The sequence below is a fragment of the Anolis carolinensis genome, chromosome 6 (assembly GCF_035594765.1).
Source record: "Anolis carolinensis isolate JA03-04 chromosome 6, rAnoCar3.1.pri, whole genome shotgun sequence".
Classification (NCBI taxonomy): domain Eukaryota; kingdom Metazoa; phylum Chordata; class Lepidosauria; order Squamata; family Dactyloidae; genus Anolis; species Anolis carolinensis.
This window is the reverse complement of record NC_085846.1, coordinates 39549-55041: the sequence shown is the minus strand read 5'-3', so window position 1 is coordinate 55041 and position 15493 is coordinate 39549. Positions and strand designations below refer to the sequence as shown.

At 45.9% G+C, this 15493-nt stretch overlaps 1 protein-coding gene across 6 annotated transcripts in view; it reads left to right on the top strand.

The window, feature by feature from the left end:
* The window catches only part of mink1 (misshapen like kinase 1), a 90272-nt gene that overhangs the window by 58693 nt on the left and 16086 nt on the right, over positions 1 to 15493 (top strand). For 2 of the 6 annotated variants that reach the window (XM_062957679.1, XM_062957677.1), the window contains 7 exons: positions 1330 to 1515; positions 3239 to 3523; positions 4276 to 4379; positions 7090 to 7202; positions 10202 to 10293; positions 10732 to 10755; positions 15057 to 15217. In XM_062957679.1, coding sequence (XP_062813749.1) covers positions 1330 to 1515; positions 3239 to 3523; positions 4276 to 4379; positions 7090 to 7202; positions 10202 to 10293; positions 10732 to 10755; positions 15057 to 15217 — 965 coding nt within the window. The remainder of the gene's footprint in view (positions 1 to 1329; positions 1516 to 3238; positions 3524 to 4275; positions 4380 to 7089; positions 7203 to 10201; positions 10294 to 10731; positions 10756 to 15056; positions 15218 to 15493) is intronic. The other 4 variants (XM_062957680.1, XM_062957678.1, XM_062957681.1 and 1 more) reach the window with 3 other exon arrangements.

Genomic DNA, 15493 nt, shown 5'->3' with positions numbered 1-15493 from the left:
TTATTCCCCGCCACCATCTCCTCGAAGGGACCCCAAATAGGCGGCTCACAGAAGCACTCCAAGTGCCTCATATAAACAACAATACATAAGTTTATACACAATGACATAAGTATGGGAACAGCAACATGAGGGCCTCCAACAGGCTTCCTCCCTGAAGTGCTGTTGACTCGTGTTTTGTGGGATATCTGTGTTGTTACTGGCAGCAGGAAACATGTGAAGTGAATTTCGCAGGGGAGGAGTGGATTGAGAATAATAATAATAATAATAATAATAATAATAATAATAATAATAATAATAATGCTTTATTTGTATACCGCTCTATCTCCCCAGAGGGACTCAGGGCGGTTTCCAACATAGGTAAAGCATTCAATTACCAAACAAATACATGAAACCATAACAAGACATCAACATAATTACTATTTCCACAACATACTCATTTAGATTTAAAACCAGAATGGGTTAAAAGAGAAAAGGGAAGGGAAGGAGAAGGAGCAAGAAAGAGTGAAGGAATGTAGAGAAATAAAGCGTTGCTAGGGTGAAGTGAGATGGGCTGGCCCAGAGAGATAGGAGGGGAAAAGAACAAAGAGGGGACATTGTTTGGGAACACAAGGAAATGTTGACAGGAAAAAGAAAACACAAGGGTTGCTATAAGTTTTCCGGGCTGTCTGACCATGTTCCAGAAGCATTCTCTCCTGATGTATATGGCAGGTGTCCTCAGAGGTTGTGAAGTCTAGGCAAGTGGAGGATATATCTATCTGTCTATCTGAGGAATGATGTCCAGGGTGGGAGAAAGGACTCTTGTCTGCCTGAGGCAAGTGTGAATGTTGCAATTGGCCACCTTGTTTAGCACTGAATAGCCTGGCAGCTTCAAAGCCTGGCTGTTTCCTTCCCGGTGGAATCCTTTGTTGGGAGATGTTAGCTGGCCCTGATAGTTTCCTGTCTGGAATTCCCGTTCTCTGAATGTTCTTTATTTACTGCTCTGATTTTAAAGTTTTTTAATACTGGGGGCCAGATCTTGTTCATTTTCACGGTTTCCTCCTGTTGGAATTGTCCACCCACTTGTGGATTTCAATGGCTTCTCTGTGTCGTCTGACATGGTGGTTGTGAGAGTGACCCAGCATTTTTATGTTCTCCAATAATACGCTGTGTCCAGGCTGGTTCATCACAGGCTATGCTTAGATGTGGGCAAAACATCAGGAGAGAATGCTTCTGGAACATAGCCATACAGCCCAGAAAACTCACAGCAACCTAGTGATTCCAGCCAGGAAAGCCTCCGACAACACACACATCATATTTATTCGTCCCACTTCTCGCTTGCTTCTTCCTCAGGTGGAGGAGCGGACGCGCATGAACAAGCAGAACGCGGCCTCCCCGGTGGCCAAGACCAAGCTGGGGGCCTCGGAGAGCGCTGCCCCCCCTTCGTCCCGCGCGGAGTCCGTGTCGCTCAACTCCTCCCCGGCCTCCCAGACCCCTCCCATGCAGCGCCCCGTTGAGCCCCAGGAGGGGCAGCACAAGGTGAGACCCCTCCCGGCACACACCGCCCCTCGTCCACCCGTCCGCCCGTCAGTCCCTCCCATATCATTCCAGCCGCTCATTGCCATCTGCTGCCGCTGCTTCTCTCATTGGCTGTCCTTTGTAGCCCAGGGGAGGTGGGGAGGGGTGGACGCCTCCCTATTGGGGAGAGGTTGGAGCAGGCATGGGTAAACTTCAGCCCTCCAGGTGTTTTGGACTCCAACTCCCACTATTCCTAACAGCCGGTAGTGTGGAGGCCTGTGAAGCCTCTAAGGATGAGGAGGGGAACCTTTTGGTGGGGCCTGGGGTTCCTACTTCCGAGCCTGTTACTCCTGTGGGGTCTCAGGACGTTTCCTTGGAAGATGGGAATGTTTCGGTTAGATCAGCTTTCAGGGAAACAGAAAGTAGTTCCCATGAGATTGTGCCAGGGATTGACTCTGAAAGGAACGTGGAGGAGACGGGGAATCTGCCCATAACTCTAACAATTACGAAAATATAGTGCTAGGCAGAGACAACTATGTTTTTCCCAAAGGCTGCAAAATAAGCAAAGAGAATCCAGGTGTGAGAAGGAGTGATGTCATGGGTAAGAATTAGAATTCTTAAGCAATCTGCCCCAAGGTTCATTGTGACATCAGCATTGGATGTTCATGTGCCAAGTCACCTGTTCTGGGAGCTCTGGGTTTGATTCTGTGTCCTGTTTTCCTGTTTAAGGTCAGAGACTCTCAATTTCATTAGTTTTTTGTTCATGTTTTCATGCCTTTGGAATATAGTTCCTTGTTTATGTTAAGTTTTGGAATCCTTGGATTAGTTTCTTGTTTTTATCTTTTGGGTGTTGAGGAGTTAAGATCAGAATTGGTCAATGCTACACAAAGAATCTCAAGTTTAGGGACGTTATTTTGAAAATACTTTTGAAGTCTGGTTTTTGAATGTACCTTTGTGATTGCCTATTCTGATTATTGTGGAATAACTTTTGGATTACCATATATATTCAAGTATAAGCCAAGTTTTTAGCCTTTTTTAGGGCTGAAAAAGCCCCCCTCGGCTTATACTCGAGTGAGTGTCCTGTCCGGCATATATTGGGGTCAATTTAAACTCAAGTATATAGGTAATCTGAGTTGGACAATCTTATCTTAAATTACAGTTTTATATAAATATTCAAAAACATTTGACCTACAGATGCCGCAATTAATGTAATTATTATTGGTATCTTTATTTTTATTTTTGAAATGTACCAGTAGCTGATGCATTTCCCACCTTCACCTTATACTCGAGTCAATAAGTTTTCCCAGATTTTTTGTGGTAAAATTAGGTGACTTGGCTTATATTCGGGTTGGCTTATACTCAAGTATATAAGGTACTGTTTATTCCTTTTTTAACTTTTCTATTATATACTCTTTTCTTAATAAACTTTTTATTGTTTTAACGGTGTGGTGTTTGGGTGAAAAGAAGTCTTGCAGGTGGCTGGGCTTCAACAGTTAGGCTGTTAGGAATTGTGGGAGTTGGAGTCCAAAACACCTGGCAGGAGCTCCGAAGTTGGTCCACGCCTGGGTGAGGGACCTCCAGAGGCAGGATGCCAGGGGCGGCAGGTGCCAGTCTCCAAGGAGAGGGGCTTTGCGTGGTCTCCAGAGGGGTCAAGGGCGCTGCAGCGGAGGGGGGCCGAGCGGAGGAGGCCCGAGAAGCCCCGCCGGCCGGGCCCGCTGACCCCTCTGCCGCCCTCTCCCCGCAGAGCCACCTGGCCCACCGCGTCCCGCTCAAGCCCTACGCCGCCCCCGTCCCTCGCTCCCAGTCGCTGCAGGACCAGCCCACCAAGAACATGGCCGCTTTCCCTGTCCATGACTCCTCCTCCTCCGCCTCCTCCGCCTCCTCCTCCTCCGCCCCCTCCCCGCCTCGGGCGGCCATGATCCGGCAGAACTCCGACCCCACCTCCGAGGGGCCCGCCCCGCAGCCGTCGCGGCCCAGTGCCGAGCAGAGAGGACCCTGGGTCAAAATGGAGGCCGAGCCCCCGCCCAAGGTAACGGGAGCTGGACGGGGGGCGGGCGGAGGGATGGCCGGAGCACCCGGGGGCGTGGTCAGCTGGGGTGACCCCTGGGCAGCCGGTCAAAGGACCCGTGGGCATGGTCACCTGGTTCCACACTGATGTGGCATTAAGGGTTGTGCAGTAACCATTAGATTGCGGAAGGATGGGTACCTTTGTAATGTGATGGGGATGGCATTTGATTTCATTGGATGGTGTACAATGACAATAAAATTATTCTATTTGCTGTGCCTCGGTGCCAGTCCCCAAACCAGTGGATGGTCAGCTGGGGAAGCCTCTGGACAGCCCTTTATCTGGCCCAATTTAACAAAGGGACATGTACCTTTTGTATGCCCAATGCCTGGCAGCCTTGGGCAATAGGTAATGGGAGGCTGCACTCTCTTTGTGTCGTCGAAGGCCTTCATGGCCGGAATCACAGGGTTGTTGTGTGTTAGAATCATAGAATAATAGAGTTGGAAGAGACCTCATGGACCATCCAGTGGGCGAAACGTCAGGAGAGAATACTTCTGGAACATGCCATACAACCTGGAAAACACACAACAACCCTACACTCCCTTTCCCAGAGCTTGCATGGGGCCACCCATTGCAGAGGTCTCTCTCGAGACCTCCACATCCCCCAGGATGCATTTGTGGGCTGGGGAAGCCCTGAGACCTTGCACAGGTATGCCCGGGGTGTTGTTGTTCTTCATCTCAGAGGCCCACCTTGCTCTCCTCCTTCCCACCTCCAGGTTCCCCAGCGCACCTCCTCCATCGCCACCGCCCTCAACACCAGCGGAGCCGGGGGCGGAAGCAGCGGGGTCGGGATCCGGCCAGCCCATGCCGTCCGAGCCAGGTGAGCCCCTGGGCCTTGGCCCTCTGGTTAATCTCGGTTAGCCTTGATCCAAGGGGAAGGTTTGGTTGTAGAGGGTGAAAACAGGTCAGCTGGGCGGCCTTTGTGGTGGGCCTTGGAGAAGGTTTGTTGGATGGCCAAGGGTCTAGCCAGAGTCTCCAGGCACTGAGGACTTTGCAAGATGGCCAAACACAGGAAGATACACTTTCATGGGGGAAGGAAGCCACCATCCTGTCAGACCTTTGGATCAGGGGAGGCTCTTCCTCAGCAAGGAGAATGTGGATGACTTCTCCCTTTGGTTCTTTACTGATCAAAGACCTGGAGACCATAAATATAAGGAGTGTTTTGGACTTCTACTCCCAAAAATCCCAGCCAGCTCACCAGCTGTTAGGAACTGTGAGAGCTGAAGTCCAAAACACCTGGAGGTCCAAAGCTTGAGAGCCTACACTAGAACATTAGGAAGAACTTCTTAGAGCTGTTCAACAGTGGAACTCTCTCTATGATTGTCCTTCTTACAATCATAGAATAATAATAGTTGGAAGAGACCACATGGACCATCTAGTGCAACTCCCTGACATGCAGGACATGCACAATCAAAGCACCCCTGACAGATGACCATCCAGCCACTGTTTCAAAGCTTCCCAAGAAGAAGCTTCCACCAGAGTCTGAAGCAGAGAGTTCCACTGCTGAATAACTTGTACAGTCTGGGAGTTCTTCCTAATGTTCAGGTGGAATCACTTTTCCTGTAATAGATGGCACTTTAGGTTATTGGTGCTGGTCTGAGTTCAGATTGTTGTTTTATATACTAGTGGTTTCATTTTGTATTGTACTGTGTGTTTATTTTATGCATTTTAGGCACTTCGTGCCATATGTAAGTTGCCCCGAGTCCCTGTAGCTGTGCCCTGCCACACATTGCTGTGGTGTAATCTGCTGGTTTTGGAAAAAAAGTAATGAGGAAGTGGTGGTATTCAATATATGTTATATCTCATGAAATATATAATGTCATGAAATATATTATGTATGGGTATGAATGAGCTGAATGGAAGGAAAGAATGAGAGCTAAATTTTGGAGACACCATTCAAAAATATTAAGGCCTGCAATGACTAACTACCTGCTTGCTGAACTGTAATTAGAAGTTGCTAATGAGAGCTGAAATAGTTGTACTGCCTGATAAACTGTGTTTTTTGAGTGAAGGACATACCTTGGATGTGTTATTGTATTGTGGCCAAATTTGGTGGCATTTGGCCCAGTGGTTTTGTTGTTAACTCGGTCCTAATTATGCACAGAACATTTATATATAGAGGGGGGGGGGTATATTGAAGCTAAGACTCCATTGAGTCTGAATTTCAAGGGCAGCAGAAAACAAGCTTGCTCCCTCTTCTTTACGACACCCTTTCAGATATTTATACATGGCTGCCATCATGTCTCATCTGCAGGATAAACATACCTAACTCTTTAAGACGTTCCTCAGAGGAATCCATGGTCTCCAGACCTTTGATCATTTTAGTTGCCCTCCTGGACATCTTCCAGCTGGAATTGTGGTGACCTGAACAGTGTGATTCCAGGGAAAGAGGTCTGACCAGAGCAGAATAGAGACGGACCAGGACTTCCCTTGTTGTAGACACAAGACTCCTTTGGATGCAGCTTTTAATGAAAGGCTAGATGTGTCAGGGGAAAACTCGCCACCGTGACTTATTTATGAGTCAGGTCTCTCACCTTCTTCTCACCAGTCAGACCATTTAGGCATCCGGGGAAAGTGGCACCGACAAAATGACACCTCAGTCGTAAATTATCTGCTGATCCCAGAGGTTCAATACTTGCATTTACAAACTATATACAACTCCAAACACCATCACTATCAGGACACGTTCCCCGGCAAGGGCAAAGCACGCCGCATTCCCTCTTTTTGCCGAGTCTGCTATCAGTGCTAACAAGGTACTCCCAACATTCCACAATCCATGATGAATGTTCTTCTGTTCAGTTGAAATGGAAGTCTTGACCCATTGGCCCTGCAGGCAATCCGTCAGGGCTGGCATGTAATTAACTCCTGTGCTGCTGGAAAGCAGCAATTGAATTTAACATTTCACACACTAACATCACAAAACACTGACAAGATGGCCATCTGTCAGGGGTGCTTTGATCGTGCGTTTCCTGCATGAAGGCAGAAGGGTTGAACTAGATGGTCCATGTGGTTATTTCAACTCCTATCATTCTATGGGCCCACTCCGGAAGGCCAAAGTTGACCCAGGCCTTCCCTAAGGAGTTGCTTCCTCTAGTGAGTTGCCGGTCACCCTGAGACGCTTCTGCTCCCTTGTGCAGGCCCCGTAGCCGTTCTGCGTGGCACATCCACCTGCAGAGCCGGCTGGAGCGGGGGGCCAAGTGGGGGGACCCCCTCCCGTCCGCGGCCCCCCTGCCCCACTCCTCCGGCCGGACCCCGTCCCGAGAGCCCCCGCCCGCCGTGCCGAGCGCCAGTAGGTAATGCCTCCGCTGCGAGGGAGGAGGAGGAGGGCTCCTCGGCGTCTCTTCTTCCCGCTCTGGTGTCGGTGGCTGCTTGCTCTGGAGGAGGCTCTGGCTGGGCGCGCTCTGGCTCTGGCTCTCTGGTTGCGGGTCCTGTGTGACGGCGGGTGGGGCTTCGGAGGGAGGGGCAATGCGGAGGGGCAATTTGCTCAGCCATGATCAGTGTTTCCCTCTTCTTTCCCCCCCCCCCAACAGCAACCCCGACCTACGAAGAAGCGACCCAGGCTGGGAGCGCACCGATAGCCTGCTGCAGTCTGGGGGGGCCCACTTGCCACAGCCGGGGTCTCTAGAGCGCAACCGGGTCGGAGGTAAGAAGTCAAGGGGGGAAAGGAGGGGGGCTGCCCTGGGGTATCTGCAGGCGGGGGGGGGGGAGTTCAAAAAACCACCAAAGACTCAGGGAGATGTTCACTTTTACTTTAAAGGGTAGCGTAACTTAGTTTAGAATATATGTGACAGAGGCTTTGATGTTGAAAGAACAATAACAAGTTTATTCCGACATAGAGCTTAGTGGTTACAATGTAGTTTCTCACTTAGAGTTACGCTTTCTTCAACAGTTACAATACTAGAATGAGATTAATCAAACTCTCTAAAGTATCACTTCTTTTACTAAAGGAGTTAAAACTTCTTCCTCTGCCACTTTTAAACCGTTACTTCAGTGGATCTCTGTGAGTGCAGCTGGGATTGGTTCCCAAAGTCTGAAACTTGGACTATCCAGTGACTTCAAACCACAGTCACCCCTGTGATGTGCTATCACAGATTCTCTGTGCCTTACCAGGACACAGACTACATTAAATAAGTCACCAAACTTATTTAAAACCGACTCAAAATGAACAATTGAGTCTCTTTGATCCCATCAACCTGGAATCAATCTTCCCTGCGCCTCATCAGAGTACAGACTGACATTTGAACTTCCCTGGTTCTAACCACCTCAGAACTAGTCTTTCCCTGTAATTCCTCCGATCACAGGGCTTCAAAGGGGGGGCCTCCTCCTTGCCCGGCTTCGCATTAATCACACAATAAATTATTGTTGTTGTTGTTGTTTTGTGTGACAGATGTGAACTTGACTCGGACTTTTAAATGGATATTATTATTATTATTATTATTATTATTATTATTATTATTATTATTATTATTATTATTATTATTATTATGACACAGCAAACAAGATAGATATGCTGGATTTCATATCACAAAATCACAAGTCGTACTCTTCCCAAGTGTCTAGGACTGTGTGATGTATTTTCGGATGATGCGTGCAGATCCCAGTCGGGTGGCCTTTTGCAGTTGGCAGATCGTAATTTTGTCAATGTCTATTGTTTCCAAATGCCGGCTGAGATCTTTTGGCATGGCACCCAGTGTGCCCATCACCACCGGGACCACCTGCACTGGTTTCTGCCAGAGTCTCTGCAGTTCAATCTTGAGGTCCTGAGAGCGGCTGAGTTTTTCCTGTTGTTTTTCGTCAATGCGACTGTCACCTGGGATGGCGACATCAATGATCCAAACCTTTTTCTTTTTCACAACTGTGGTGTCTGGTGTGCTGTGTTCCAGAACTTTGTCAGTCTGAATTCGGAAGTCCCACAGTATCTTTGCATGCTCATTTTCCACGACCTTTGCAGGTTTGTGATCCCACCAGTTCTTTGCTGCTGGGAGGTGGTACTTGAGGCTTAAGTTCCAATGGATCATTTGGGCCACATAGTTGTGCCTCTGTTTGTAGTCTGTCTGTGCGATTTTCTTACAGCAGCTGAGGATATGATCAGTAGTTTCGTCACCTTCCTTGCATAGTCTGCATTTTGGGTCATCAGCTGATTTTTCGATCTTGGCCTGGATTGCCTTTGTTCTGATGGCTTGCTCCTGGGCTGCAAGGATCAGGCCTTCTGTCTCCTTCTTCAGGGTCCCATTTGTGAGCCAGAGCCACAAATTAAATTAAATTAAATTATTATTATTATTATTATTATTATTATTATTATTATTATTATTATTATTATTATTAGATAAACAACAAGATGAGTACACAGCAAACAAGATTGCCATACTGCCTTTGGTATTAGATGATGATAATGATGATGATAATAATACTTTATTTTTATACCCCGCCTCCATCTCCTCGAAGAGACTCGGGGTGGCTTACATAAAAACATCAAACCAAATAAAAACAGCAAAAATACCAGCACAGAAATTGAGATTCAACTCTAAACATAATAAAAGTATAAAATAATAATCATACTAGAACATGGATTTGGCACCCAAGTAGAGAGATAAAAATGAACTGGGCAAAGTGCAACGAGTGAATATTATGACAAGAGGTAGTTGATTAAGTACTACCGTCAATGGGAGAGCAACTTGGGGTGGGGGTGATCCCATGGCTGTAAACAAACCGATAGAGGAAGATAAAGTGCAATAAATGAGAAATGGACGCAGATATAAGGTCTATCGTGGGGATGGGGAATTCATTCTCCAAAAGCCTGTTGGAAGAGGGAAGTTTTTAGGCTCTTCCTAAATGCTGCCAGGGTGGGGGCCTGCCTGATCTCCCTGGGAGCGAGTTCCAGAGCCGGGATGGGGGCCACCACGGAGAAGGCTCTCTCCCTCGTCCCCACCAACCACGCTTGTGACGGAGGTGGAAGCGAGAGGAGGGCCTTCCCAAGTGTCTAGGACTATGTGATATTAGTATTATTAATAATATTATGTTGTGTGACTACCGGCTGTTAGGAATTGTGGGAGCTGGAGTCCAAAATATTTTTTTTAATTATTTTTATATATATATATATATATATATATATATATATATATATATATATATATATATATCACTTTATCTTGTATGTGGTTTTTATGACATGCTTTTATTATCTGATTGATTTGTTTTATTGTTTTGTTTTTATATTGTTCTGTCTGGGCTTGGCCCCATGTAAGCCGTCCCGAGTCCCTTCGGGGAGATGAGGCAGGATATAAGAATAAAATTATTATTATTATTATTATCAACACAACGACGTTGTATGGCACCGCAAACAAGATAGATATGCTGGATTTCGTTTCGCAAAACCACAAGTCGGAACACTTCCCAAGTGTCTAGGACTGTGTGATGTATTTTCTGATGATGCGTGCAGATCCCAGTAGGGTGGCCTTTTGCAGTTGGCAGATGGTGATTTTGTCAATGTCTATTGTTATTATTATTATTATTATTATTATTATTATACCTGGAGGGACGAAGTTGGCCCATGCCTGCTCAAAAGGCAGGATGCAAATGTCTTTATAGATAAACACTTAAATCCTAATGGCCTTGGTCCTGCCCTTTGTCTGCCCCTCTCAGGCCCCTTGAAGCTGGACAGCTCTCCCATCCTGCCCCAAGGGAACAAGGCCAAGGCCGCCGAAGACCACCGGTCCCGACCAGGGCGGCCAGCGGTGAGTGACCCCTGGAGGGAATATTATGGGATGCTTGGCTCCTTGTTGGAAAGTGTGATTTCCCATTGGATTTTGCAGCCATGGCTTTGAAAGTAGTTGCTTCTCTTCCGAAACAAACTTATGTTGAGTCTTGATCATGAGATACTCGTTGGAAAACTAGAGCAAAAGGTGCTCTAGCAGGAGGACCCTCCCGCAGAGACAAAGTTTTGGCAGTTTAATGAATTTCCCCCGTGTTTTGATGATGGAACCAATTAGGAAATGGCATTGATCCCCCAGGAACACAAATTGTAGTGTTTCATATAGAAATCTGAAGAGGGAAAGCTGGGCTGGGGGCTGTTTCAGAGGGTGGGCCTGGCGACTGCGACCTAACTTGTTCTGCCTTCTCTTCTCCTTCCTTCTCTCCTTCTTTCCTTCCTTCCTTCCTTCTGTGCGGCTCAGAGCTATAAGCGGGCCATTGGCGAGGTTAGTGCCCCCTCCCTCTGGCAGATCCCCCCCCCTTTTCTCTCTCTTTCACATCCCTGGAAAGGTTTCCAAAGTGTCCCTATGCGGCTTCTCCCTGCCTCCTGTCCGTCTTACCTGCTGCTGCACTGCTTTGGGCCCCCCTCTGCTCACCTGCCTGGGCCTCTCCCCCACCTGGAGCCTTCCCCCCCCCCCTGCCTTGGGTGCACCTGCGTGTGTGTATGCGTGTGCATGGGGTTTCCTGGGGGGTCGAAGAAGCTGCAGCGGACCACCCAAGCCTTGTATGGATCCTTGGTCCCTAGAGCAGGGTTGAGTGCAGCTTAGCCTGTGCGAGGTATGAATTTAAGGTAGGAAACAGGAGAGAAAATGCCCACGATGATGCTCTGGGAAGGTTTTAAAAGGTATTGTTTCAGGTATCACACATCTATATATATAAAAGGGTAATGAAATTTCGGCCTAGGACAAAACAACAAAACTACACATCCCAGAAACACTAAACTTGGCAGCACAACCCCTCATCCATGCCTCTACCTTCATACAACAAAAAGAAAAGAAAAATAAAGTCCTAATTAGAGGGAGAGGAATAATTGTTTTTATCCAATTGCTGCCAGTCAGAAGGCTAAGCTCCGCCCACTTGGTCTCCTGCAACCCACTCAGCCCAGGGGATAGGCACAGTTAGGCCTCACTTAGTCCTCTTCCACACTGCCTATAAAATACAGATTATCTGATATGAACTGGATTATATGGCAGTGTAGATTCAAGGCCCTTCCACACAGCTATATAACCCAGAATATCAAGGCAGATAATCCACAGTATCTGCTTTGAACTGGAGTATCTTGAGTCCACACTGCCATATAACCCAGTTCAGTGTGGATTTTGTACAGTTGTGTAGAAGGGGCCACATATAATCCAGTTCTAAGCAAATAATACAAAAATATAAATATAATATATAAAAATTACAGTGGTATAATAATACAGAACAATATAATCTCTAAAATCAGGACAGTAAATAAAGAACCACACTCTGAAACAGGGGAATTCCAGACCGGAAACAATCAGGGCCAGCTAACACCTCCCAACAAAGGAGTCCCCAGGGAGGAAACAACCAGGCTTTGAAGCTGCAAGGCCATTCAATGCTAATCAAGGTGACTAATTACAACATTCATACTTGCTTCCACAAATTAAAAACCCATTTAGGACTATGCCACAGCAACGCGTGGCCGGGCACAGCTAGTGTCAGATAAAAGAGTAGATAGGCCGTGAAGACAATATATATTCTGCCAGGTTTTTGCTGAGTTTTATTTGCCTGTTAATAGTGCTCTCTCTTGTTTGTGTCTACAGTTCATTTTCCTTTCTTATATTTTGTATTATTGTGATAAAGTGCCTTGAGGGCACGTATGGAAGTGGTCAGGCTCAAAAGGCAGGATGTAAATGTCTTCATAAATAAATACTTTAATTAATTAATTTTTTAAAAGAAAGCAGCGGCAAGCATCTAGGCAAATTCTGATGAATTCACCTTAGGGTGGCTGTAAGAAGTTGAAAACGACGTGAAGGTGCACAACAACAGATGACACTATTATTAGGAAAATGGAAATAATGGCCATAGATTTGCTTTATTTATTTATTTATTTACCACACTTGTACCCTGCCTTTCTCATCGCGAAGGGGACTCAGGGCGGCTTTACAAAGGCAACAATTTGATAATAATAACAACAATAATAATAATACTTTATTTATTGATACCACATATACGTATACATATCGATAAATAAGCAAATGCATTAAAATCCAAACCAACTGAAACATAAAACATTAAAACATCAATTAGAATCACACCATCCAGGTCATATTCCAAGGCCGATCCGAGTCGTCATTAGGTTATTTATAGTCCCTTACTGCTTTGCTCCCATTGACTAACCAAAAGCTTGGTCCCAAAGCCATGTTTTTAGTTTTTTATCCTGAAGGTCAGGAGGGAGGGGGCTGATCTAATTTCACTGTTGAATAGTGAGTGATGAAAGGTAAGCAATGAAAAAATCAAAACAGTTAATGATTTTTAAAAAATCATTGGCTGAGAAAAGTGCCAGGTAGGATCCACGCAGGGATTGGCTGATGGTTGGTCAGTTTTAAAGGTCCGGTCCGTTGCAGAGAAGCCCCCATGGAGGGCACGAAACTGAAGAGGATGATGACGTGGGTGTGCAGATGATTTTATCTATTTATTTACAGTATTTATATTCCGCCCTTCTCACCCCGAAGGGGACTCAGGGCGGATCACAATATACACATAATTGGCAAACTTTCGATGCCATATACACATAGAACAGAGACAGACATAGAGGCAATTTAACCTTCTCCAGCTTCCTGAGGGTATGCTCAATTCCGGACACAGGGGGAGCAGCTGCTTCATCACCCACTGCGACGGCAACTTCCTGGACGTAAATTAGTTAAATTAGCCTCCCCACATATAAGTGGTACCTAAATTTCCTACTTGGTAGATGCAACTATCTTTCGGGTTGCTTAGGTCATCAACGAGCAGGGGCTATTTATTTTATTTTAATGGTCAGGTGCTCATTCCACCACTGGCTGGCCTCGAACTTATAATCTCTTGGTCAGAGTGATTTATTGCAGTTGGCTACTAACCCGCCTGCACCACAGCTCAGCCCCTTGATGGACTGAAGCAGAGGTCCCCAAACTTTTTAAGCAGAGGGCCGGTCCACAATCCTTCAGACTGTTGAGGGGCCGGATTATCATTTGAAAAAAATACAAACAAATTCCGATGCACACTGCGTATGTCTTATTTGTAGTGCAAAAACAACAACAACAACAACAAGAACAATGAAAGAACAATACAATATTTAAAAATAAAAACAATTTTAACCTACATACATTTATCAGGATTTCAATGGGAAGTGTGGTCCTGCTTCTGGCTAATGAGATAGTCAAGTTAATTAGGGTTGTTGTTGTTGTTGTTGTTGTTGTTGTTGTGTGCCTTCAAGTCATTTCAGACTTTGGGTGAGCCTAAGTCTAAAATTTATTTATTTAATTATTTATTATTTACTGCATTTATTTACTACATTTGTATCACACCCTTCTCACCCCAAAGGAGACTCAGAGTGGCTTACAAATTATATGTACATACAATATATTATATTATTAGCATAGCACAATATTAGCATTATATATTACTATATTGAACTATGCCACTATACTGTAATATTATTAGTAATATTATATGTAATATAGAATACTAGCTGTGCCCGGCCACGCGTTGCTGTGGCAAAGTGGTGGTGGTATTGGTTAAAAATTGTTGTGTAATTTTTATTTGACGTTATTTGCATTTTTTTATTAATTTTATTGTAAGTTATCTTTTTATTTATTATATTTTATTATTTTCTTGTATTATTTTTAGTTATTTTCTGTTATTATAGTATTTTATTGTATTAATTTTTAGTGTTTTTTATTATTTTTTATTGGGTTGCGAGGAGACCAAGTGGGTGGAGCTTAGCCTTCAAACTGGCAGCAATTGGATAAAAACTATTATTCCTCTCCCTGTAATTAGGACTTTATTTTTCTTTTCTTTTTGTTGTATCCACCTAGAGCCGTGAATGATGGGTTGTGTTGTCAAATTTCGAGGTTGGGGGGCCTGTACTTTTGTTGTTTTGTCCGCTGCCCTGATGCCATCACTCTTTTATATATATAGATATAATTAATATTATTATATGGTATTATTATTAGTGTTATATTGCATTACATTATAATACTATTATCAATATTATATGTATATACAATATATTATATTATAAAACTGAGGGCGGGGGCCAGGTATATGACCTCGGAGGGCCGCATCTGGCCCCCGGGCCTTAGTTTGGGGACCCCTGGACTGAAGTGTCCTCTTGGGACAAAGGCACGGGCCAACTTTGGCCCTCCCTCCAGGTGTTTTGGACTTCAACTCCCACAATTCCTAACAGCCGGTAGGCTGTTAGGAATTGTGGGAGTTGAAGTCCAAAACACCTGGAGGGAGGGCCGAAGTTGGCCCGTGCCTGCTGCATAGACAAGGGTTGTTGCATATCTCTCTGGGCCCCAGCTGGGCCATTTCTCTCTCGGTTCCCTTTGCAGAATGAGAGTGATTCTGGGGGCTTCTGTGGTTTGCAGCTTCCCCTTCCCTCTTTCCCAGCCGGGTGGTGGTTGTGGTTGCATTTGCTTACATCCCGCTTTCTCCCGCAAAGCTGGGGGTGCTCCGTGTGGCTTCTCCGTGCTGGGCCTGGGGCTCCGACACAGGTGCAACCCTTTGGTTCTCCTCCCCACAGAACTTTGTGCTGCTGAAGGAGCGCCCGGAGGAGTCGGCCCCAAAGCCCCTCAAGAAGGCCATGGACTACTCCTCCTCCAGCGAGGAGCTGGACTCCAGCGAGGAGGAAGAGGAGGAGGAGGAGGAGCGCTCCGAGCCCGGGACGGACACGACGGGCACCCGGTGAGGGCACCAGTGGTCGGATAGGAAGGAGATGCGGTCAGCTTAGTAGGCTGGCTTTGCACACTGGCCTTACTCGGGGGCCTGGCCCCAATCTTGGGGGGGGGGGGGGGACATGAGGTTTGGGGTGTTTATGTTCATGTGGGATTTGTGTATTGATAGTGTTTAAATGCAATTTGTGCCATCCTTGTATTGCAACTTATTGCATCATCCAGATTGTATCATAATGTGGAAAGAGTTAATTGCCAAGAAGCTGTGATGACCTTGATGTGTGGCTGG